Source organism: Mastacembelus armatus, chromosome 15, assembly GCF_900324485.2.
Source record: "Mastacembelus armatus chromosome 15, fMasArm1.2, whole genome shotgun sequence".
Lineage (NCBI taxonomy): Eukaryota > Metazoa > Chordata > Actinopteri > Synbranchiformes > Mastacembelidae > Mastacembelus > Mastacembelus armatus.
In genome coordinates this window covers 22,525,904-22,552,429 of record NC_046647.1, presented here as the reverse complement: position 1 = coordinate 22,552,429, position 26,526 = coordinate 22,525,904, and the positions used below count along the sequence as shown (strand labels likewise).

The following is a 26,526-nucleotide window of genomic DNA, read 5'->3' as shown; positions in this document are numbered from 1 at the left end:
CACACAGAAAGGCCCCGGGTCCACCTGGGTCCAGACCCTAATCCTGACCCTCATGTGTTTGGACTGTGGGAGGAGAAAACCCACACAGACACAGGGACAACATGCAGACTCCACACAGAAAGGCCCCGGGTCCACCTGGGTTCAGACCCTAATCCTGGCCTGCATGTGTTTGGACTGTGGGAGGAGAAAACCCACACAGACACAGGGACCACATGCAGACTCCACACAGAAAGGCCCCAGGTCCACCTGGGTTCAGACCCTAATCCTGACCTGCATGTGTTTGGACTGTGGGAGGAGAAAACCCACACAGACACAGGGACAACATGCAGACTCCACACAGAAAGGCCCCGGGTCCACCTGGGTTCAGACCCTAATCCTGGCCTGCATGTGTTTGGACTGTGGGAGGAGAAAACCCACACAGACACAGGGACAACATGCAGACTCCACACAGAAAGGCCCTGGGTCCACCTGGGTTCAGACCCTAATCCTGACCTGCATGTGTTTAGACTGTGGGAGGAGAAAACCCACACAGACACAGGGACAACATGCAGACTCCACACAGAAAGGCCCCGGGTCCACCTGGGTTCAGACCCTAATCCTGACCTGCATGTGTTTGGACTGTGGGAGGAGAAAACCCACACAGACACAGGGACAACATGCAGACTCCACACAGAAAGGCCCCGGGTCCACCTGGGTTCAGACCCTAATCCTGGCCTGCATGTGTTTGGACTGTGGGAGGAGAAAACCCACACAGACACAGGGACAACATGCAGACTCCACACAGAAAGGCCCCGGGTCCACCTGGGTTCAGACCCTAATCCTGACCTGCATGTGTTTGGACTGTGGGAGGAGAAAACCCACACAGACACAGGGACAACATGCAGACTCCACACAGAAAGGCCCCGGGTCCACCTGGGTTCAGACCCAGAACTATTCCTGGTGATACTCCCTAAACCTTCCTGATAAAACAAACAGAAATAGTTGCTAATCCACAGGTTGTGTAGTTGTGCGATCATTTGTACCCAAAGTTGAGTTCATTCGTGTGTGTGTGTGTGTCCCTCAGGTCCAGTCTCATGTTTCTCACTCAGTGGTCAGCACTATCAGCTCTGGGCAGCGTTCCCATCCTCCTCCTCTCTCTACAGTCCATGTCCTGTCTTCTTTTGCTCCTCTTCCTCCTCCTCCCTGGAGATGCTCCTCACCGCAGCAGTTGAGACGTTCGATAGAAGCTTTTAGTTTTACCTCTGCAGCACACAAGAGCTGACCCGACACCATGACCCACCGTGTGTGTGAGAGTGTTCTGGGTCTCAGTTTACTCTTTACCGGAACCAGTGACACTAAGCTGCTGTTTGCTGTGGTTAGCACATCCAGCTCCTGCTTCTGTGTGTGTGTGTGTGTGTGTGTGTGTGTGTGTGTGTGTGTGTGTGTGTGTGTGTGTGTGTGTGTGTGTGTGTGTGTGTGTGTGTGTGTGTGTGTGTGTGTGTGTGTGTGTGAGTGTCCTGGTGAGTTTGTTTAAGGTCGGCAGAATATGAAAAACATGAAAACAGCAGAAAACTAAACTAAATCAGTTGATTTAGAAAATGTTTGATCAGACGGTTGTGAATCATTGTCTGTACAAAAGACCGAAAACCTCATTTCCTCTACATCACGTCAACGTCCAGTTTTTAATACTCTGAAACAGACACACGTCTGTTCTAGCCAGTTCTAACCAAAGCTCGCCTGAGAACTAGTTTCTACAGAACATGCCTCAGTCCAAAATGTTTTAGCTCCTTCACTGTTCATAGAGAACATGTTGGATGTTTTCCTTTTCAGTCAGAATCACCACTGGACACGTTTGGGGAGAAATGTGCTGCACCTGGGCGGATGCACTCGGTCTTTCTTTGTGGTTTTGGTTCATGATGTACTTTGATTTTCACAAAGTAAGTTTCTTTTACTTTGTGTGTGTAGGCTGCTCCTCTGCAGACAGCATTAAATATTCATCCTCCTGCTCGTATTTCTCCTCATCTGTCTATCCAGACTTTGCTTCTGTCCATCCTTCCCTTTTAAATTCTTGTTTTCTTTTCTTTTCTGTCCTACTTTACATTTTCCTGCCTTTATTTGTTTTAATGCAAATGACAACAGCAAAGGAAGCTACAAACTGTCATAAACTAAGAAAACAGGGCAAGTGTTTGGAAAACTTTATTTCCTCTTTTGTCTCCTCCTCTCTCCTCATACTGTCTTCTCCTCCCCTCTCTTCTCCTCCTACCTCCTCTCTTCTCTTCTCCTCTCTTCTCCTCTTACCTCCTCTCCTCTCCTTTTACCTCCTCTCCTCTCCTCTTACCTCCTCTCTTCTCCTCTCCTCTCCTCTCCTCTCCTCTTACCTCCTCTCCTCTCCTCTTACCTCCTCTCCTCTTACCTCCTCTCTTCTCCTCTCCTCTCCTCTTACCTCCTCTCCTCTCCTCTCCTCTCACCTCCTCTCTTCTCCTCTCCTCTCTTCTTACCTCCTCTCTTCTCCTCTCCTCTCTTCTTACCTCCTCTCCTCTTATCTCCTCTCCTCTTACCTCCTCTCCTCTCCTCTTACCTCCTCTCTTCTCCTCTCCTCTCCTCTTACCTCCTCTCTCCTCCCCTCTCCTCTCCTCTCCTTTTACCTCCTCTCCTCTCCTCTTACCTCCTCTCCTCTCCTCTCTATTGATCATTTCAGAAAACAAACAGGGATTCAAGTCTTTCATTCTGTTCTCAGTATTGACTTCAGGTCCTATGAGGCCTCACTGTGTGTGTGTGTGTGTGTGTGTGTGTGTGTGTGTTGATATGTGTGTGTTTGTCTTCTCTTTGTACGTGTCTTTGTGTTTGTGTACATTTGTGTGTAGTTGAGTTTGACGTGGATCATGTTCTCCTGTGTTGCAGATGAATAATGTCCCGTCTGCTCTGTTTGTAGCTCTGGTATCAGATCCTCACGTCCTCTGGGTGTCAGTGTTTGTAAGCAGGAGATTTATAAAGAAATTGAACCAGGTTCTGTGTGTGTGTGTGTGTGTGTGTGTGTGTGTGTGTGTGTGTGTGTGTGTGTGTGTCTGTATCTGTATCTGTATCTGTGTCTGTCTTTGTTTGGTGAGGTTGAGGTTAGGTAGTGTTGTGTGTGTGTGTGTGTGTGTGTGTGTGTGTGTGTAAGTCTATCCGAGCACAGCGAGGGGATATTTCAGCCCAGGTATTGATCTGGTCCGGCCTGTTTCAGGGTCACTGTGATGTCAGCGTTTGTGTTATTATTGCTTTTATCATCTGCTGCTTTTAATTCAACACAACAAGATGACATCAAGCCGCATTGATTCTTGGGTAGACCAGCGGCTACATATCAAAATAAAACTGGACAGAGCAAAGAAAAGTAGACGTTATAAAGAAGTGCAGCTGCTAAAACGGTCCAGTTGTCTCCGTCCACTGTTCCAGCTTCTCCTGGACATTGTTCCATGATTAGAATAAGAAGCTGAAGGACGTGGGAGCATTTCCTGGACCATTAGAGGGACATGCATGAAAACAGAGTTTAGAATTAGTTCAAATGATGCGTGCGTGTGTGTTATTTGCTGATTTCACACACTTACTGGTCACAGCTGAACAGTCATCTTATGGTTTGTCATAAGAGCATTGCATTGTGGGATTGACACATGCCTTGTCCACTGTGTGGTACCAGCTTGACTCAGGGTTTTCCATCAGGCAGAAGTTGTGAAAGCTGTCTGGTCCCTGGTGCTTTTTGGTACCACCTTTGTTGAACTTGAAGCCCCAGCACTGTTTTTGTTGGGAAACTGATTGCTTTGTTTCTGCTGTGTGAGGCAGTGTCCTCCTCGCTTTCTCTCACCCTTTCACCAGTGGTAGCGATTGTCTCTCACTTTCTCACTTATTCACTTTCCGTCTGTCTACCTGTCTGTCTCCACGTCCGTCACCGTGTCTATCTGCCTTCTCGCCTCTCTCCCTCTGCCCGTCGATCTGCCTCTACCTCTCAGTCCATCCGTCCGTCTTGCTCTTAGCCTCTTTTTCTCCCTCCCTGGTTGTCAGTCCGTCAGTCACCGTCAGTCCTACCGGTCTCTCTCTGCTCGTCTGTTGCTCTGGGTCTTTGCCGCAGGCCTCTCTGTCAGGATTACACGGCGTCAGGTTGGCCAACATGGACGCCACTGATGGGGAAACAAAATGTTCCTCTCAGCACAAAGCCGCTCTAATCCTCTCCCCTCATCCCCCACAGCAGAGCCTGATTACAGAAAGCTGGTTGGGCATTAAGACAGACAGACAGTTAGACAGACAGATGGACTGACTGACAGACAGGTCGGCAAGTGGGGGCAGTTGGAGACTGCAGGTGGCTGGTTGACGGACTTTATTGGCTGCTCGGCTGACTAACTAATTAACCTACCAACTAACTCTTGAGCTCACCTGGTGACCAGGTTCTGCCCAGGTGACTCACCCAAATAAACAGTTTGGTGTTGTAGAAGCAGATTTACAGTGAAGGCACAAGGACAGCAAGTGGTTCACACCGGAGTCTTTACAGAATCACACTGTGACTCCACACCAACACTAAATGCTGTCCCCAGGCATTACCTCTTGTCTTTCAACCCTTATATCATTTCAGTTTGGTAAACTGTCTCAGGTGTTAGTGAGGAATTATCTGCTAACTGCCCCTGTTTGCAGGTTTTGGGCTGCATGTACAGATTTGACTATGACTGAGCGTCGATATTCAGACTCCAGCTGACGGCCAACCAGCTCGTACGTTCTGCACCTGGTGAGAAGAAATACCTCTCCACAGCAGCAGGGGGCGGTAGTCTGTGTTGGCCATTCGGAATAGAACAGTGGAAGACCTATAGTGCAGATATACAAAGAGTAACCAAAGCAGACTTTGCCGACCATCTTCACACCACAGACGGTTTCTAGCTGCTTCTAGTCCAGGACATGCCTGAGAAGAAGCTGCTTGTTGGCAGTCGCTGTTGAACTGATGCTTCTAATACGTTGTGTGACTAAATGTGCCGACCTCCGTTCATAGAAATGTCGTAAAGCAAATTAATTATGTTTGTGCTTTAAACGTGTGTATGTAAAGAAAATGTGGTGACTGTGCTACGACTACAGGACTACAGTTCCTTTACAGTGATGTGACTGAATTATGTTTTGTCGTTTCAGCCTTAACTGCCTACATGTACCTCACCATCTTCGACCTGTTCAGGTGAGTCTGTTCTAACATCACCTGGGTCCTTGTTCCCAGAATAGATGAGAAAAGTCCTGAATGTTTTCAATAATGATGAGGATACGACCGTTAGTTGTGACGGCACAAACAGGTATTTTAATGACTAAAAATGAACCAGGGAGTGAACTTCAGTCGACCTGTGTTGTTTCTGTTTCACTCGTCTACCACTTGTCTCTCTTCTTATGGGGCCCTGTCCTGTCTGACTTCTTTTTGTGTCCTTCTCTGTCTTCCATCCTTCCATCAATCACTTCTCCGTCCCTGCTCTCACCTTGCGTCCTTCCCCTCCCGCTGGCCTGCAGTTTGATCACCTGTCTCATCAGTTCCTGGGTGACCATGAAGAAACCCAGTCAGGTGTACTCATTCGGGTGAGTTCTGTTACACGTTGTGCACCACATAAAGATTCTCACTGAGAGAGGCGACAAATTTAATGATGTGAAAAAATATGTAGATGTATTGCGGATTGTCGGGCTGCCGTGACTCACACGGCATCCTGGGAAATTCTGCTGAGCTGGAGATAAGCTCTGTTGTAAATGGTAAAAAATGCCTTTTCTAATTTCCTGCAGATTTTTTTGTCTATAAATTCCCAGTTTACTGTCATGCAACAAAGAAGAGCATCAAATCCTCAATTATTTGCTTGAGAAAATTCACTAGAACAGTTATTCAAATATCACAGTTGTCAGTGATTAACCAACTAATTGTTGCAGCTCATGCATTAACAAAACAAAAAGTTTGCACATTTCCCCCTTAAAGAAAAACTAACACAAGATGTCATAGACGGTGACGCTGTCTCTCTGTCTCCAGGTTTGAAAGGCTGGAGGTTTTGGCCGTTTTTACCTCCACTGTTCTGGTGCAGCTGGGAGCCTTGTTCATCCTGAAGGAGAGGTGTGTATGTGCACATAACGCACACAGTCACAAAACGTCCTCACGCGAAAAGGAAACGACGAAGAACAAACGTGTGTAGTGACGTTCTTGTTGCCATCATTAAGAGCCACAGTAATATCCCAGGTCTGCATCTTCGTGTCCGTTTTGTTCTCTCCCTTGGTGTCACTCAATCTGTCTCCCTCAATTAAAATTTCAATTATTTTCATAGTGTGACTCAGCACAAGAGCACAATTCATATTTCCAAAGCAACAGACAAAACATTTCCAGTTGTTTCCGTCTTTTGTCTTATTTTTCCACTGTGTTGCTTTGCTCCACACAGGGCGCATGTTTCTCTGCTTTCTCACTAAACAATTTAGAAAATGCAGTAATTGGATCCCAGGACGTTTTAGTGACTTCTGCCTGCACTTCATGCCACAATGAAAGTTCAGGTTATTCAGCAGCCTTCATCTCACTGTGTGTATTGTGCTGGGATGCAAATAATCCTCTGTTCTGATGTTTCATCAGAGAGAGATGAAACATTTTCCCATAATTCTCACTTTACCCTGTGGTCAACAGTTTGGGGTCCCCTCATGTTTCAGCTCAGGTCCAGGGCTGAAGCTGAACTGGTCCAAAGCAGGAAGTGAAGTGAAATGTCAGAGATGCAGTGATGCTTCCTTCCATCTTTCCTGCAGCAGCAGAAGGAAATGGAGCCTTGGAAATGGATGCAAACAGTTTCCTCCAGGTGTCCCAGCTTTGGCTGAGTCCTTCCAACAAACTGTGTGTGTATAAAGACTGGGGTCCATGATTTGGACCATCCAGCCCAGCAGGAACCAGGACTGGGCCTGGCTGTTCCAATGAACAGAGTCAGGATAATGAGGCTGTGGAAGGAAAGAACAAGACGCTCGGCTTCAAACGATGGAACAGCAGCTCAGTCTGCAGACTGTCCAGGTGAAGAGGGAAAGACACCTATGGGTGCTGCACCAACAGGTGCTGTCTGTGCCAACAATATTAGACTCATCCACAGGGTGTGAGGCTGCTGGAGGATCCAACATTCACATCACATTGACTGAGACCTGGAGAGTTTTCACCTGCACATGTTGGTTTCTGCTTCAGGAAACTCCACATTTTAGAACAGCTGGAAACTGAGGGGACCCCAGATGTTTGATGAGCAGCGTCCTGACCAGTTCCTCATGTTCTAACGTTCCATTGGCAAATCTGGTTTGTGCGATAAATGACACCTGTTTAGATGCAGGAACTTAAGACATAAAAATGTTTGCAAGCACAAGTAACAACACTTTTTGACCATGAGGCTTGTGTGTGTGTGCGAGTGTGTGTGTCTTTGTCTGCATGTGTGTTAAAATCTGTTGACAACTTTGTGTCTCAGTATCTGACAGCACAGTGGTGCTTTAAAGGGATAGTGTTGGATTTATTCTTAAAGGCAAGGTGTGTGTGTGTGTGTATGGTGTGAACTACTGAAGTTTGTCAGGCTGAGGCTGGATCTGACACACACCTTTAGATGCCCTGTGTGGGGTTGTCTTGCGGTCAGGTTTGAGGGAAGGGAGGGAGGAATTTCCAGAATAGCAACACACACATGCAGGTCAAGCCATTGGCACGTTACCTGCTAATGTGTGTGTGTGTGTGTGTGTGTGTGTGTGTGTTTGTTTGTTTGTTTGTTTGTGTGTGTGTACCTCTGTGTGTGTTTGTTTGTTTATGTTCCTTATATTGTGGGAACTGAAACCTGCTTTCCAGCCCATATTTTGGGAACTCATCCTTCCTCGTTGGAAGTTGCTGGTTCTCACCATGTAAATCACTTTATTTTCAGGGGCTGTACGATCTATAACGTGACAACATGACACACTACACACACACACACACACACACACACACTCTCATGGAGCCTTATTTTGAAAGGTTCTATGATTTGAGGCTCCACTAATGATTGTTTTCATGATCAATTAATCGTCCAGGTATTTTGCTTATGAGTCATTTGGTCTTAAGGTTTTTCAGTGACTTGTTTTATGCAGTTTAGTAGATGACTAAGAAAACCAGCAGATATTTATATTTGTCACTGAGTCTTTTTCTCTGTTAATTGATGATCCAAATGCCGATCATGACAGTATTAGGGATGATTGATTGGAGACTCTGAGAGAAATGAGATGCTGATTCATGCAGAAAATAATTTCAGGACTTTTTCCTGCTGCTGTTCCTCCATGTTTTATGCGATGAATCCTGCAGACACCTTGGAGTGAAAAGTGAGCATTTCTCTCTTTCTCACGCACACACACAGAGTTGGCGTGTACAGTACACGGCATGTCATGTGTGGCTCAGTAGGGCAGCAGCACAGAGGGAGGAGACAGATGAGAGTTTATGTGTCTGCCATTTTTCTTTTTTCATGCATGTGTGTAGTGTTGATGAGAAGTTGTGTGTTAATTACTTTCCTGTTTTTTTTTTTTTATTTTCATTTGCTCAATCGTTGTATTTAGTTCTCTCTCTCTCTCACTCTCACACACACACACACACACACACACACACACACACACACACACACACAGTCAGAGTGGTCCCACCTGGCCAGTGTTGTTGACTGTGTTTGTTTCTGTTTTGTTAGTGTGGAGCGCTTCATGGAGCAGCCTGAGGTCCATACGTAAGTGTTACCCCTACACACACACACACACACACACACACACATACACATGCACAGCTCCCCCTTCACATTCTCAGATAAACAGACAGTGTGATGTTCTCCTGTGTCTCCTGCTGTAAAAACACACTGTGCCAGCTGTTGTCGGAACAGAACATCACGAACATTTGGATCCGACAGACAAAGACACAGGATGACTGACTGACGGCAACGTGTTCATTAATGTGACACTGACTGTGTGTGTGTGTGTGTGTGTGTGTGTGTCTGTGTGTTCACACCAGCAGAGTTCATGAAGCACGTGCAGCCTGTGCTGAACATCATCAGTTGAAAACCTTCTTACAGCAGCCCTGTCACTAATGAACATCTACATCAGGGCCCGAGCTTTAGTTTCATAATGGAGGAGTCACTGATCCCACTGATACAGAAACAGGTTTTGTTTACCAACTCCGGTATCAGTCGTGTCTTCCGGCTTTTCAGGGCCTGTGACGATGTGATGGATCTATCTGAAAACCTCCAGAGGATTCTTTAGTTTTATCCATCGTCTCTATCGGTTGTGATTATGAGTTGAATCACCTCTGTCACTCTTTTGCTCTGCAGTTTGTTTATTCCCTCCTCTCATTCTCTCCTCCATCATCTCTCCATTATAAAACAGATTAGTGGCGGCTTTTATAACCTAAAACACAGCGAGACTTAAACCTGTCTCCTGTGACGGGATTACCGTCCCCCCCCCCCCCCCCCACGTTTCTCACCCTTTCCATCCCCACCTCCCCCCTTCTTTCTGTCTTCTGTGAATGGATGTGATTGGACGGCCGGTAGAGACGGCCGCTAACCGGAGGGACAGGTGTCTGCTGGGAAGAGGTGCAGACACACACATATCGTCTCTCTCTTTAATCTGTTCGCTGAGGGTGGGGGAGCTCACTGTCAGGCAGCCCTTCGCCTCCTGCTGAATGTTTGGACCAATTTTCAGGCTCTTAAAGGGATTGTCCTGTGTGATTAGTGTATTGAAGAGTACAGCTGTGTGTGTGTGTGTGTGTGTGTGTGTGTGTGTGTGTGTGAGTGTGAGTGTGAGTGTGTTATTCTGTTATGTTCATTTAAATAATGCAGTTTAGTTTCCTGAAACTCTTTTATGCACAAAAATGTCAAGTCTTGCATCAGCAGTTCTACACCTGTACCACGCAGATATTTGACTCCATGTGTGCATGTTTCACACACACATCTTTGAAACAACTTATACATACACAGTGGAGAATAGAACGAGAAATTCAGTCCTCTGGGCCCGTCCCATAATGCACTTTGTCTCTCTGCAGTGGTCGGCTGTTGGTCGGGACGTTCGTCGCTCTGTTCTTCAACCTGTTGACTCTGCTGTCCGTCAGGAACAAACCGTTCGTCTACGTCTCAGAAGGTACAGTCACCCGGTCTGTTCGGACACAACCAGCTGATCACCTGATGTCTGTGCTGCTGCTAGAAAAAGGCAGCGTGGATTTAGGGATTTTTGTGTCTTTTGGGTTTCTCCTCTGGATGATGGGTGTTTGGTAATCCCCCCCACACACACCCCTGCTGGGGAACAGGGACAATTTGGCTTTTGTTAAATTTGGGGGATTAGTGGAGTAAAATCAAATGCTTGCTCACTGTTTTGTCAGTAGATAAATCATAAATAAAAGCAGTGGGGTCAGAGGTTAGTCCCTTCCTAATTGGACAATTCAGTGAGATCTAAACCCAGACACAGTTGTATGTATGTTATGAAAAAATGACAATATGTCTTTCAAAAGATTTTCAGAAGATTATTTTTTAGGTTTTTTTTTTTTTTTTTGTAGAACACAAAGGGGCAAGTTTACATACAACATGAGACGGATCTAAAACAAACATGTTATAATGCAGCACATCCTCTTATGTCCCTGTTTGGGTTGAAAGCAACAGTTTTATCAATTAACTGATGATTGTTTGAGCTGGATGGGCAGCACGGTGGATTAGTGGTTAGCACTGTTGCCTCACAGCAAGAAGGTTCCTGGTTTGAAACCCATCAGGGGCCTTTCTGTGTGGAGTCTGCATGTTCTCCCTGTGCTTGTGTGGGTTTTCTCCAGGTACTCTGGTTTCCTCCCACAGTCCAAAAACATGTATGTCAGGTTGATTGGTGACTCTAAATTGCCCATAGGAGTGAGTGTGAGTGTGTGAGGTTGTTTGTCTCTATGTGGCCCTGTGATGGACTGGGGACCTGTCCAGGGTGGACCCCTGCCTTTCACCCAGAGAGAGCTGGGATAGGCTCCAGCTGATCCCTGGTGGATGGATGTTTGAGCTGGTTATGTTGAGCCAACAGTCATATAAAGCAGGCAAACTCACACATTTGAGAAAGATGAAGCAGAATATTGAGAATTTTTGCTTCCATCTTTAATTTGAAGATGGAAGCAAAAAAGAAATACAAACATCAGAAAGTAACAGCAGCATCTGTAACAGTGAGCAGTCCATACCTGGCACATGTGACCTGCAAACAGCACATTTATCAGTGCACACACAAGGTGACCTGCCCACGGCTGCTGCCACTCCTAACTGGAACTGTCCTGACTGACCGACTGAGGATTGAGGTCCAATCACAGCACGGACAGGATCAGAATAACAACAATGCGTCTTCATACCAGGTGTAAATGCAGAGATTGGAAGTTATTATCCAATAATATGTACAGATACAGATCAGATGTTAGTACCAGGTATAAACAGAGACAGACTTACTGTCTGTGTCCTCTTTTTCTGGAACTGTCCCCAGGCCAAACACACACACACACACACGTTCAAATATGTAAACACTTAAACACACCACAGATAAAGACCAGCCCAAGACCCACACTGTATCACAACCACAGAAACACACTACTCGTAAAACAGTGGAGAGACAAGTCGTTGGTCACACACACACACACACACACACACACACACACACAGATGCAGGTGGGAAGGGCAGGTGAGGCCAGTGTTCACCCTGGGACATATTAACCTCACTGAGGCTCAGTGTGCTGCTAATACAGACAGACTGGAACACACACACACTGAGGGGCAGACGTGCACTCATCTGTACCTGTGTGCACGGTTAAATAGAAACGTGCACGTCGAAACAGATGTGCACACACACATCAGGATGGAAACACGGGGTTCTGTAGGTCAGACTGGAGCTGGGGAGGGAACGAGGAGGAAAAAGGGAAACGCTGAGAGAAAAGCAGCAGGAGAGGGACCTGGTCAGTAATAGATTATAGATAACGAAATATGAAGATATAGAAAAATACAATAATATGCTGCTGTGGTTGCTGAACGGCGATGGGTCGTTACAGGGAGTATACAAATTCACACACGACGACTCACAGTCGAACACAGGGACGGTCGCCTCCCCCCTCCGACCTGTGTTCCTCCGCTCCTCTCCTCTCTACCTTCCCCCGACTGCTGTTTCCTCCTCCCTCTTTCTTCCTCTCCTACCTTATTTCCTCTCTCCTCTCCTCTCCTCTCCTCTCAGTCCTTCTCCCTCTCTCCTACCTTGTTTCCCCTCTCTTCTCCCTCCTCTCCTACCTTGTTTCCTCCTCTCTCCTCTCCTCTCCTACCTTGTTTCCTCCCTTTCTCCTCTCCTCTCCTACCTTGTTTCCTACTCTTCTCCTCTCCTCTCCCTACCTTGTTTCCTCCCTCTTCCTCCTCTCCTCCCCTACCTTGTTTCCTCCTCCCCTCTCATTTCCTCTCCTACCTTGTTTCCTCCTCCCCTCTCATTTCCTCTCCTACCTTATTTCCCCTCTCCTCTCCTTCCTCTCTCTCTCTCCTCTCTCTATCTCTCTTTCCTACTTGCTTTCTCCCTCTTCTTCTCCTCTTCCTGTTTTCTCCCTCGTTCTCCTCTCCTCTCCTACCTTGTTTCCTCCCTCTTCCTCTCCTCTCCCTACCTTGTTTCCTCCCTCTTCTCCCTCCTCTCACTTGTTCTCCCTCGTCTCCTCTCCTCTCTCTCCTACCTTGTTCCTCTCTCTCTCTCTCTCTCTACCTTGTTTCCTCCCTCGTCTCCTCTCCTCTCCTACCTTGTTTCCTCCCCTCGTCTCCTCTCCTCTCCTACCTTGTTTCCTCCCTCGTCTCCTCTCCTCTCCTACCTTGTTTCCTCCCTCTTCTCCTCTCCTCTCCTACCTTGTTTCCTCCCTCCCCTCTCCTCTCCTCTCCTACCTTGTTTCCTCCTCCCCTCTCATTTCCTCTCCTACCTTATTTCCTCTCTCCTCTCCTCTCCTCTCCTCTCCTACCTTGTTTCCTCCCTCTTCTCCTCTCCTCTCCTACCTTGTTTCCTTCCTCCTCTCGTGTCCTCTCTGACTCACTCTGTGTGAAAGAGGTCAGAGTGTGTGTGTTGTCAGCTGTCTGCTCTTGCATTCAGAACAGTCTCAACATCACTTAACATCTGACATTTTGGGATGGGAGGGGGATGAAACTCCACACACATACACTCGCAGGCACTTTACCGAAACACACACTATCTCTCGCTCATTACACACTTTCAAACACACATACACTCTTCCTCTCTCCGACGGAGCGAGACTAAAAGTGCATTATGCAACCATGTTCCAGACAGTGGTAATGTGGTGTGCCAGGGGCCAGGCGGGCACAGAGGCGTACCAACACACACTCACAACAGTGTACGTCCTCCTCGTACACACGGATCATAAATAAGTCACTCCATTAAAATGTTTGTTTAGACTGACTCACCCTGCTAGCAAAACAAACACAACCCCCCCCCCCCCTTCCGCACGCACACACACACACACACACACACACAGGTCTGAGCAGGATCCGATGTGAAGGGCCTTTGACCCAACGCTGAGCCTTTGGGCCTCGCTGTGTCGTCAAACATTAAAGGTGGGTCGGCGCAGCAGAGCAGGAGCGCTTATCTTTTTTTAAAGACGAGTGGGCGATCCTTCCCCATCCTTCACCTACCCCCCTACCCCAGCCCCGGCCCCCCAGACTATTTTTAACCCTCATCCCGACGGAGAGGGTGCCTGCTCCCTGCTCTTCCTCTGTTGTCCAGTGACAGATCGGAGGAAAAGTGCGTGTTATTTCTGGCGTCTCGTGATCAGGATCTGAAGTTTGGGATTGTTTGATGTGAGGATGCAGCTCCAGCTCCTTATATCTAAAGGACAGAGTTGATGGAGTCAGCTGTGAAATGAAACAGCTGTGCTTCTTCATATTTTATGCAACATTGAACCAGAAAGATGTTTTTAGTTCATGTCTCCATCTGAACCAACTATAGAAAGCTTATACTTACATAAGGATGTGTTTTTTTTTCTTTTTTCTGAGGGAACATAAAAAATATATTCTGAACAAGCCCACACTCCTTTTATCAGTGTATTAGTTTATCAGTTTAGTCCATTTTAATACTTATATTATATATAATAGTTCATGTTAACTGTCATTTCTTCCATTTCTCTTTAATATTCTGTTGCTGTTACTTTTAGATTGTTGGTTGGATGAAATGAGTAATTTGAAGATGTCTGGGAAATTGATTGTTTTTCTGATGTTTCATAGGCTCAATAATTAACTGGATAATGGAATATATCATTGATCACTGCAGCACTTCATCATTTTATATTCCAGGCTTTCAGGTCCGAGCGTTCATGAGTAACTGAATCAAACTGAGGATGGTTTGGGTGTAGAAGACGACGTGATGCAGTTCACTAATATTAAACTTAATAATGAAGTTAAAACTATTTAAAAATACAGTGGGGAATAATAAATTACAGTGTTGCAGTATTTTGTGACAGGTTTAGGGTCTTTATTATTGTAATAAACTGTGAAAGAAGTGGGACGTTAACATCACGTCTTCCTGTCTCTCTCCAGCGGCCAGCAGCAGTTGGCTACAGGAACATGTGGCCGACCTGAGCCGAAGGTAAAAACGCCAACATCAGTCTGTCAGCTGTCTCTGTTCTTCTTTCTGCCTGTGTCTCGGCCTCATCAGCAGATCTCAGGCACAGGATCAGGAAGTATCTGCTTACCCTGACTCAACACACACACACGCACACACACCCCTGACAGCGGTAAAGCTGCCCATCCTCTGTGTTTCAGTTTACTCTGTCCAGGTGTGTGTGCACATATGGCCTTCCTCAGAGGTCAGAGGTCATCGTCAGTCAGTGTCAGGACCCATAGACTGAGCTTCTAAGAAACAGCTGCCAGATCAGTTTTCTTGTTGAAGAGTACAGTGAAAACAGAACACACCCACCACACAGACATCCACGCCCACATTGCCCTCGAGGGTCAGAGGTCACAGGTCACTGTAACTGCAGCCCTGATATCAGGGTGAAAGTGCACTTTATCAACAGCTGACCGATGTCTCTCTGTGTGTGTATCCACTTCCTGTTTAGCTGAGTTTAAAGTCTCGTTGTCTCAGGCAGCTTATTTTATTTACGGTTCTTCTAAATAAACACAACAAAATTAGTTTCTGGCCTTTCACCAAACAATAATTCAATCAATCAATTAAAAAAATCTGCAGCTTAGTTAATAACGAGAAGAACGGACAGCTGTAAACTTTGTGTTCAGATGTTGATGTGATGCTTCACATGTGTTGCCTGCACAGAGGAAGGTCATTAAACTGTCCCCTGATTTGCTGCCTCATTATTGGTTGGTTAAAGATCAGCATTGAAAGTTAGTGACCAATAAGACACAATGATGCTCAATAAGCCGTGTCGCACAGCATGCAATGATTATAGTGCATTATATTTCCTCCATTTCCTCTGCTTTAATAGTGAAGTGGAACAGATTTCTGGTCTTAACAGAAGAAATCATTAAATTCAATTAGATCATTAAATCATCCACACCGCCCTGATGCTCACTGTCGACTGCTGTGATGAATATTATATCCCGCTGTGTGTTCCCACGTCTGAAGCGTTCAGTGTATATACACACACACACACACACACACACACACACACACACAGTTGGCAGCTCAGTTGGTGCAGGTTACTTGGGGCAACAGCCTGGAGAGTTGTGCAGCAGAGCTGAGCTGTGATTGGCTGAGAGGCCAGAAATAAACAGGACATCCCAGCCCCATTTCCACTCTCTGTGTGTGTGTGTGTGTGTGTGTGTGTGTGTGTGTGTGTGTGTGTGTGTGTGTGTGTGTGTGTGTGTGTGTGTGTGTGTGTGTGTGTGTGTGTGTGTGTGTACATGTATGTGCAGGATCCCGTCTGCCTATGTGTGTGTTTATTGGCTGTGGGCCTGTCAGTGTGTGATTGTGTTGCTGTGTGTGTTACTGCCTGTGTTATAATGGCCTGTCCCCACTTAACCTCAGCACGGTCTCGAGGCCAACTGGGTTATATAAACCCTGCTGCTCTGTTGGGATCACCAGTCTGATTCTTGTGTGTGTGTGTGTGAGCTGGCAGTTGGGAAAAAGGAAAAAGATATTTTGAACAATAACATGTGGTGTGGAGTGAGACAGAGAAAGTAAAATTTTGCAGATTTGACTCACTTTCAAATCCTGGTCCTGATCCACAGTTTAACACAAAAAGATCAAACGCTGCTTATTAGGACGGAACCAGATTCAGAAATGAACGTTAATTAATTAGCTGTTCACATGGACACTGATCTAATCGGATGTGTGTTTAAAGTGGATCCAGCTGCTGTGACGTGTTTAATCAATAGTTCTGTGGATTCCGGCTTCATTCGTCTTTTTCAAACATCTGGTTGAGTCAGTCTGTTTCCATGTAGGGGGTCACATGATGCTGTTTTATTCCCATTATTAGTTATGACTCCATGTGAACACAGCTGATGAAGGCTCATTTCAGGAATCACTGTTTCCTAAAGGCAGACTTCACCTACTTCCATCCAGCCTCCTGTGTGTTTGTGATCCGTGACCTTTCCTCTGCGTGACCTGTGAGCAGAGCTCTTTGGAAAAAACACCAACCTGGACACCATGAGGACTGAAACCTTCCTCAGTGATCACCAGAAAATCCAAAGCTTGTCCATTACAGCTCGTCTCTCCCCAAGTTGGCATTGAACTGAACTACAATGAACGGGCATTTGGATGCACCGGGCGCAATGCATCCTGGGTGTTGTAGGATTTTTTGGCTTATTCATCTTGGGAGCTTATTTCCAAAAGCCCTCAAGGTCATTCCTTGGCATATAGAACATTTTTTGCTGTCATCCATACATATGGAGTCATTGTGTTCAGGGACAGTTTGTGTTGTTCAGTATCAAGTTTGTTTGTTTCTGCTTTAATCCGTCTGCACCGTGTCTGGATTAACACACACACACACACAACACAAGGTCACATGTCAAATTATATCAATGCATCAACAGGGATTATGGGACCGCTCTGTGTCGAGCTCTGTGTCCTCTCTGTCTTTCTTGCTTCTGGTGCATCATAACTTTTCTCGTCCTCAGTGAGACACACTCAGGTTTGGCTGTTTGACTTTACCACGGCGCTTGACTGAGTGTTGTTGGCTTCATCCATCCTTCACTAAATCTTAAACTTAAGCATCTATGCATGTTTTTCTCTTTGTCTCTGGGTTTTAAATGAATCAAAACTTGTGCAAGGAAAGAAAAAAAGTCTCCTAAATCTGTCGAGGGGACCCGAGTGGCTCAAAGGTTGTGACTCATTGCTCAGATTTAGGACTCCAAACAGAGCGTGAACACTCAGCGTCCAGCAGTGAATCACGATTTGTGCTCATGTATCCCAGGAACGTCACAGTCTGAGCAGCCGCTGCAGGATCACGACCACAGTCTGTCTCTGCAGCCTAACGAGCCTCTGGTTCAGATCTGATAATTAAAACAGGATAATGGGATGTTTTCTAGTGAGGGCTCAGCAAAGTGTTAGCTGGGGATAAACTTTCATTCCCTCTCACACAGACACTCACTCATTTTAAATCCACACCTCCACCTGTGCTGACAGTTGAAATGTGTGCTGATCTCGTCATAACTTTACAAATGTTCATCATTAAAACTAATGAGTCTGTGCAGGGTGTGAGGATCAACTGGAGAAATAGTCTTTAGATTAATTATTATGAAATCGACTGTTGTTCTTTACCAGGTGAAGTGGAGAAATATTCTGTGTTAGTGTTAGCGTACCTCAACGTATGTGTGGGTCAAACTGTACACACAGGACGACAGCAACAGTTTCCTCCTCCTCCTCTCTAAGTGATGAATCCCCGTGTTTTGTGTTTGGCTTCGGATTAGGCCTTTAACGAGATCATACCGTCGTAATGGACTTTGGTGGACTTCGACCGGAGCTGATGGGATCACCCTTGTTTTGATTCATGTTATGTCGGTGCAGGGTCTGACGGCAAACTCACTGCTGAATCAAAGCTACTCGGTCATGGGTCTTAAATGCTAAAAGGCTTTTGTCTTCATGGGAAAGTGGAAACTTGAGTTTTTTGTTTTAGTTTAAAGTCGCTTGGACCCAAATTTCCTTGTTAGCAGTCTAATGAAACCAGTCCTGCAGGAAATCCTCCTTCATCAACGCAGTAGTGTTAGGTTTGTTAATCAGCTGCTGCTGTGTCTGAGACGTGTTTTTAGGGTTTTGTCCACTTCATTTAAATCAATAAGAGTTGACTGAATATTGGAAACAAACACCTCTAATATATATATATATATATATATATAAACAGTGTGTTTTTTATTTTTCGTTTAAAGTTCAAAATATTTTTGTCAAATATCAGGGTTTACACTAGTTTAAAAGTAATTTAACAATAGTTATTAAGGTGTTTCTTTGTTTATTGATCTGTTAACACCCTGCTCCTCTTGAACATATTAAAATCAATCAAAGTATTTTAGCAGGCAGCTACATTTTACCGCTGAGGTCTGATCTCTGACCATGTTTGTTTCATTTGTTTATGATAAATATGTAGAAATAAACCTTTATGTCTTTATATGTTGCAGTCAGACATCAGACATGTCTCTGTACTGACACTGTTGTCGCTTTGGCAGGAAAGTCTGGAGGTGATCATGTGCACTAATCCAGTTTGTGTTTGTGTTTGTTTGTGTGCGTACAGTTTGTGTGGCGTCGTTCCAGGCCTCAGTGCTGTGCTGCTGCCTCGCATGAACCCGTTTGTCCTGATCAACATGGCAGGAGCTCTGTCCCTCTGCATCACCTACATGCTCATAGAAATCAAGTAAGGACTAATCTCTCTCTGTGTTTCCAAATCCCCGAACACACCAGCACCAGCATCAGTTCCTCCAACACACTCGGACTGTTTGGACGCAGGAAATTCCCTCTCGGGGCTTTAGACCGTCCTGATTTTCATCTGACCTTAAAACCAGTCCTGATGCCGACACAGGACAGAAAGTGGTGCTCAGGTGTTTTTAACTATGCAGACGTGTCACGACGTTCTCCTGTCGATACGAAAAGGGAAAAAGACAAGGGCAGTGACTGAGAGTCTGTTCTGTCTGACATGTACAATATTCCACCAGCTCCAGTTATGAAATACAACTAAATAACTCAGTGATCATGTGGACAACAGACAGATTCTTTGTGGTTTGAAATAGCTAATAAAAGCTTTAAACACACGAGAGGCCGACGTGCCAAAATTTCCTGAAGTCACTTCTGAAACGAAAGAGTCCAACTATCAGGTCAGATCCTCAGCTCTGAACTGTTTTAGGATTTTTTTTTGTCCCTTATTTCCTGAAAGCTGAGGATTAGTCTGGAAACAGCACAGTCTCATCACAAGCTCCATTTAGCAGCAGTTCTGGAGCTTTCAGCACATGTGGGTGTGGCTTCTTCACAGCGTGTTTTTGTTTTGCGTCAGTTTTTTAACCAACAGGCAGGAGGAAAATCGTCTATAGAGTCCACAGTATTTCCCTGCTAGAGTCAAATCAGCTGGAGGCAGTAATGTGTCCGGGCAAACAGTGAGAGACTGAAGCACAGAATCATCGGCACATTGTTCTGTTTGACATTTTCCATTTGGATTTTGTTTATCAGTCCCTCAGTGTGTTTATCTGCGACGTCTCAGTGGGATATTCACCCTGGGTCAGACTTTCCCCTCTGCACACAGGACTGAAGGATGTGCTGAGTTTTGTAAGAACATGTTGTATTTGTCCTTTTGCAAACACAGATTGGGTGGTATTCCCAGGTGCCCCGGCAGATTTATATACGACGTGACCTGCTTTGTGTTTTAAGCTCTGAAGGGAAACGTTGGCTTATGGAGCAAAGTCCGAGCTGCACAACCATCTCACTGCTCCAGCTTCTGTACGAGTACTTCGTCTCACCAGGCGACAGTTAGAAACACGTACTACACAGTTAGGCAAACGAGGTATTGCGTAAATGCGTACTGTATATTCACTTGCTCTATGCAGTACTTTAAAAATTACATAGTTGTTTTTGGAGACAATGGACAACAGGAAGAAACTACCAGAAAACCTGGTCAGTTCTTTCAGATCCAGACTTTTCTCTGTGCGGCTGCATTTTATTGCTGTTCAATAATATTTTTCACTGTTCTTTGTTTTCATTCCTCCAGTTATAGCTGATCAGTGCCTGTTATTAAATGTTGTGTCTCTGTGTTCAGTAACTATAACGCGGTGGACACAGCGTCGGCCGTCGCCATCGCCCTCATGACCTTCGGCACCATGTATCCCATGAGTGTGTACAGCGGCAAAGTGCTGCTGCAGGTAACACCGGCCTGTTTTCACTGTCCCACGTCAGGTGCTGCTGTTTGTCATATTTACCTGTTAACTGTTTCTGTCGTCCACAGACCACACCGTCCCACATCATCGGCCAGCTGGACAAACTGCTCAGGGAGGTAAGTCGGTCTCCATGAAAATTAGAGCTGACGTTAACTACCTTATATACTTTGAAGTACTTTATATACTGCTGGGTAGCTGACGTTAACTACCTTATATACTTTGAAGTACTTTATATACTGCTGGGTAGCTGATGTTAACTACCTTATATACTTTGAAGTACTTTATATACCGCTGGGTAGCTGACGTTAACTACCTTATATACTTTGAAGTACTTTATATACCGCTGGGTAGCTGATGTTAACTACCTTATATACTTTGAAGTACTTTATATACTGCTGGGTAGCTGATGTTAACTACCTTATATACTTTGAAGTACTTTATATACCGCTGGGTAGCTGATGTTAACTACCTTATATACTTTGAAGTACTTTATATACCGCTGGGTAGCTGATGTTAACTACCTTATATACTTTGAAGTACTTTATATACTGCTGGGTAGCTGATGTTAACTACCTTATATACTTTGAAGTACTTTATATACTGCTGGGTAGCTGATGTTAACTACCTTATATACTTTGAAGTACTTTATATACCGCTGGGTAGCTGATGTTAACTACCTTATATACTTTGAAGTACTTTATATACCGCTGGGTAGCTGATGTTAACTACCTTATATACTTTGAAGTACTTTATATACTGCTGGGTAGCTGATGTTAACTACCTTATATACTTTGAAGTACTTTATATACTGCTGGATAGCTGATGTTAACTACCTTATATACTTCTAATTTGAAGTACTTTCCGTATTCTGAAAAGGAACTAAAGTTATCAGATAAAGGTGGTGCAGGAGAAAGTACAAGGTTTGGTTTAATTACTCATTATTGTTTGTGTCCGAACAGGTTTCGACTCTGGACGGCGTCCTGGAGGTTCGCAACGAGCACTTCTGGACCGTGGGCTTTGGATCTCTGGTACGTTTTCATGTTGCGTATTTGTAGATGAAATATTCAGGTCAGATAATTAGATGCAGCTTCTAGTGATGGAGGGTGTGTGTCAGGTCATTTCTAGCACCGTCCTGTGAGCACAGAACAAACATTACACCAAACAAGGCTACAGAAATAAAAAAATAATGCTGGAGCATAACAAATTTGCAATGACTTAAATGAGGTAAAACCAAGAACAGTTTACCTGAGCCCTATGTGGACCTCAGACATATGTGCACATTCAGCCTCAGTGCTCAGGTTCGTTTACACCTTAAATGCTGATTTCCCTCCATCTTAACATCTGTCATCCTCCTCTCAGTCATTACTGCGCCCCCCCCCCATCCTTCTCTCCCAATAGTTAGTTTGTCTGTGTTTGTGTCTCCCCTCCCTCCTTCCTCTCGTTCATCGCTCTCAGTCATTTGTCGGTTTGGAGCAACAATCTGCATGGATTTGTTCACCCATACGAAAAGAAGGAACAAGTCATTCATGCGGAGATGTTCCCTCCCTCTCTCCAGTTTTTAGAGGGAACACTGTTTGCTGCTGTTTGTGTTGTCTTGTCGTCATTGTTGCTCATTGTCGTAGCAGCAGCAAACAAGCCCAGCTGGCTGTGGGTGGGGGGGGCAGCTAAGGTCCTGGGAAACACACAAATACACCAACATCTGGCTGTGTCTTTGCAGAAACACAGGGACACAGATTATTGATGAAGAGCAAAGAAAACAGTGTTTTCTGCTTTCACACCAGCAATTATTGCACAGAGATGATACGTGACTGAAACAGCCGTGACTGTTTCCTGACATGTTTCTGATGATGATGTTGTCGAGGCAGTTAAAGCTGCTCTGCCTTATTTCTAATGAGTCCAAACAAACTCTCGCCATCAGCCCCTCCTTCCCTCTACAGATGCCTGGTTGGGACAAAGTGTCCAGTCCAAAGCTAGCGTTAGCTGACTAAGGAGTAAATGTGTCAGTCCAGTAGACGCTCTGGTTCCTGCTAATGTTACCCAAAGCATTAACGTTACCCAAAGCTCCAATTCCTCCCAAATCCACATCAGATCCACTCGATCCAAAGGTCCAATCAGGACCATGCTAGGTGGCTAATGCTACCAAAACCAACAGGTTAGCTTTAGATGCCAACACATCCAGAATGAAGATGGCCCCATGTGGATCCAATGTGAGTCCTTTGGCTGCTTTGAACACTCTCCATGTGAAAAAGCCAAACCCATGTTAACCCTGGTTGTTGGTCTTTCTTTGTCCCACTCTCTCTGGGCTAAAGAACGCCGCCTCTTGGCTCTGGCAGCCACTGGTTCCCACTTTGAGCTGCAGAGACTCCTCCATGGCTGCTGTTGGAAACCACTACTGGCTTCTTCTGACCTTGGCCAGGTGGCAGGGGGGGGCTCATTGACGGAGCGGACTTTGCCAACACAGGGTAGAGAAGCTGGAATAACAACAGAAGGGCTGTAGGTAGCAGAGAGTCCTGGGGAGAACCGTCTTCATTAGAAATGCAAATTTAAAGCAGGTCTCATAATCAGTCAGTCACATAACTGCATTTTGTCTGACTGACGTGTGAGTGTGTGTGCACCTGTTGTCAAATATGATTGTAGGTATTTTTGCAGAGAAGTAGGTTTTATGGTCTCAATATTTCTGTGAGGGAGACATTTACTGCTGGACAGGCAGGGACAAATATGTCATGTTAATGCTGATTAATCCTCATGTCTCACTGATGTCTTTAGTACTTCTTCTTTGTAGCGTGTGTGTGTGTGTGTGTGTGTGGTGTGTGTGTGTGTGTGTGTGCACTTCCTCCTGCTGCCTCCAGGTGGAGCACTCTCCCCTGTTTACCTCAGCACTGATGCTGCTTTTATTGTTGTTGTTATTTATGCCATTGATGCTCCTATTGTTTTTGCCCCTGATGTTGCTGCAGTTACACAACTGTTGGTTGTTGGTCTGCTGCGAACAGAGCAGCTGTCCAAACTGATTTGACCCTCTGACTGCACTTCTGCCCCACGGGGGACTCGCTTTGTGTAGGCGTGTGTGTGTGTGTGTGTGTGTGTGTGTGTGTGTGTGTGTGTGTGTGTGTGTGTGTGTGTGTGTGTGTGTGTGTGTGTGTGTGTGTGTGTGTGTGTGTCCATGAGGGCGGGAAACTTAAAATGTCCTTAAACGTTTTTTTTTTTTTTTTTTAAACAGTTTAGTACAAAATAATTATTTGTATGAGCAACCATGCAGCAGGAAGACTTCCTGTCATCGTCATTTCTGACTTACTTTGGAAGTATCTAAATGTTAAACCACATTTTACAACTTTACATGATGCCACCTCATCCTGATCTTCCCTCCCCTCTCCCCCTCTTCTCCTCCCCCACCCCCCATGCTCCTCTCTGCCCCCTCTCTGTTTCAGGCCGGCTCTGCTCATGTTCGTATCCGCCGTGATGCCAACGAGCAGCTGGTTCTGGCTCACGTCACCAACCGGTTGCTGCCGCTCGTCTCCACGCTGACGGTCCAGATCTTTAAGGACGACTGGACAAGACCCCTCCTCACCGGGGGGCTCTCCTCCTCCCCAGCTCCCCCTCTGGGTGCTGCTGAAGGCTACGCTGGCCTCTCCTCCTCCTCCTCCTCTCTGCCTCCTCTGCTGTTGTCCTCAGGAGCAGAGCTGGACCCGCTGACCTCCACGCCCTCCAAACCTTCCAGCCCTCCTCCAGAGTTCGCCTTCAACACACCAGGGAGGAACGTGCAGCCGATGGTGCTCCCCGCTCCGGGACACCATGGACACAGGCCCTATGGAGGCATGGGACTCGCCTATGGAGCCCCTCCTTACAGTGGGATGCTGGGTCAGGGCCTGGCACGGCCCAGTGGCGGGCTGGGTCTTGGTGTGCAGGGACTGGGGGCCGGGTTTGGACTTGGTGTGAGCGGCAGCGGGGCGTCATCCTCTCAGAGTTACAGAACTGCCTTTGGAGGGTCACCGGCACCGCCCCAGTTTGGAACCGGCTTCCCTCCGGCCTCACAGTCGCAGTACAGACAGTACCGACCCTGACCGCACTCAGCGGGACCTCTGCCTCTGCACCTTCCACACACGTGAAGGAAAAGCTGAGGTGAACTCTGCAGCGTTTAGCCTGTGTGACATCACTTTAAATAAGAGAGCAGAGTCCCTAAGGCGGTGCTGTGAAACCCTGTAGTCTGAGTGTCTGACTGTGGAATACCAGGGACCAGCATGCTGAGGTATTTATTTAGGGACCAGGACGTTGACTGTTGGATTTGTTTGGGTCTGTTTCTTTTTTAACAGGATCGTGGGAAGCAACATGCGGCAGCGTCTGAGCTCCAACGGTCGAAGAGGAGCGTCCTGCTCGACCGTATTTATTCTAACGTTTTTGATTATTTGGCAGAATGAAAGGAAATGGCTGAACAACATTCCCAGAAACAGGAAGTCTGAAAAGTGAATCAAATCTGTTTCACATTTTACACTGAGACATTTAAAGGACACAAGCTCCTCGATGACCAACATCACAGTGACCAGTGGGGAAGAGGTCATAGGTCACAGGTCACGGTGACGCCGACGGCGTTTGTGTCATTTCAATGCTCATATAACTCAGTATGTGTTAAAATGGAGGAGAGGCTTTGGTTTAAAAGTTCTGTTTAATTCTCACATAAAATGTTTTATGACCCGATTCAGACATGAAATATTTTATTTTTAAACAAAACATGAGAATTGTCTTTGGTTTGCTCCTGCTGTGGCTTCATACCAACTCATGTTTTAAAAAACACATTTCAACTTTTTCTTTTGATTAAAATTTAATTTTGGGGTAAAATTGCATTTACACTTTGGTTGTGTTTGCAGAACTGCAGCTGAGCGTGAACAACACGTGATGATAAACATTGGCAGTTTCTTTTTAGATGAAATGAGAAATGATTTGGAGAAGAGTTAGATGACTTGAATCTGGACCTGAAGAAACACACTCAGCATAACGAGACAAACTCTTGTTTTTGTTTATTTGCAAAGGCAGATCTGTGGATTTAAAAAAAGGTTTTTCTCCTTGTTTGTTTTTCTGTTTTACCTCAGCCAACACCTGCAGGATTCCTCTGCTCAATGAAATCACCTGTAACATGGGCTTGTACTCTGAAAAACCAAAATACATCCTGATTCCTGATCGTAGTGATTCTTCGTTTTTAAGGGGCTGCAGAGTTTAACATGTTAATCTGCTGATTTGGATGTTTCCCTGTAAAAGTAATTTTATTTTAGATTTCAAGAGCAAGAACATGACTCAAACTTGTGAGTTTAAAGTTTAAAAATTTTATTTCACCCCGTCAGAAATTGACATTTACTTCACTGTAACTTTTCATTTTTCCAGCCTGAGCTAGTGATAAAGATAAAGTCCTGATGACCTTTGTCTCTATGTGAATATTCTTTTCATTGTCTCCTGAAAAAAACCCTCAGCTCTTGCTGCTCTGAATCCATTTGCTCTTCCAGGCGTCACCGTAGATCCATATTAATGTTGAGTGAGAGTTTCTGCTCCCTGCTGTGTTTTCTCACTGCCTCAAGGCATCATGGGAAACCTGGTGACCTTCTGACCTCGCAGCATCTGGTGAAAGGATGATACTCCCATCTCCATTTACAAAGTGAGTAAGTGCTTTCGCTCAGATACTGTATGACGGGGTTGAACAATATCTGCTCCTGCTTCCTGGAGAATATTCCAGCAGGACCCAGAGCTGTCTGCTTAGTGAGACTTCACTCGTGACAGTCCAGACCTTCAGGTGGTGGTGTCAGTCTCACAGTTACCTTTGATGCTGTAATTCAATAAAATCAATGGACAGACACCAGGCAGCGCAGTGGGTCCGACGCAGAACAGGAGCAAACAGAAAATGACATCAAGAAGAACAGTTATGACTGTGGTTCCTCAGTTCCTCTGCCTGAACTAGAACATGTTGTGATGGGTTCCACTTTGACGCCACATCTCTGAGCTGGTACTGACCAAGTCTACTTTTCACCTTCACCTCATGAATGTTGAAGCTATAACATCAGAAAATGATAAAAAGACTTTTAACTGCCTGAAGTATCAGAACTTTATATTAACTTCATAGCAGAAATGGAGGACGGGCATGAAGTGATTACCGACTCATTAATAAACTTATGGTTCAAGCTCCAACATCTGGCCTAGACACGAGAACCATGAAGAGGCTGTTAACCTTCCTGCTGGAAAGTCAATCGAAGAA

At 45.6% G+C, this 26,526-nt stretch overlaps 1 protein-coding gene across 1 annotated transcript in view; it reads left to right on the top strand.

Annotated features, from left to right (window-relative positions):
• Positions 1-25,463, top strand: part of slc30a6 (solute carrier family 30 member 6) — a 38,699-nt gene extending 13,236 nt beyond the window's left edge. Inside the window, exons 5-15 of the mRNA XM_026309411.1 lie at positions 5,125-5,167; positions 5,488-5,553; positions 5,990-6,070; positions 8,658-8,693; positions 9,998-10,092; positions 14,526-14,574; positions 18,668-18,787; positions 20,177-20,279; positions 20,363-20,410; positions 21,254-21,322; positions 23,720-25,463. Coding sequence (XP_026165196.1) covers positions 5,125-5,167; positions 5,488-5,553; positions 5,990-6,070; positions 8,658-8,693; positions 9,998-10,092; positions 14,526-14,574; positions 18,668-18,787; positions 20,177-20,279; positions 20,363-20,410; positions 21,254-21,322; positions 23,720-24,352 — 1,343 coding nt within the window. The 3' untranslated portion in view covers positions 24,353-25,463. The remainder of the gene's footprint in view (positions 1-5,124; positions 5,168-5,487; positions 5,554-5,989; positions 6,071-8,657; positions 8,694-9,997; positions 10,093-14,525; positions 14,575-18,667; positions 18,788-20,176; positions 20,280-20,362; positions 20,411-21,253; positions 21,323-23,719) is intronic.
• Positions 25,464-26,526: the final 1,063 nt, after the last annotated feature.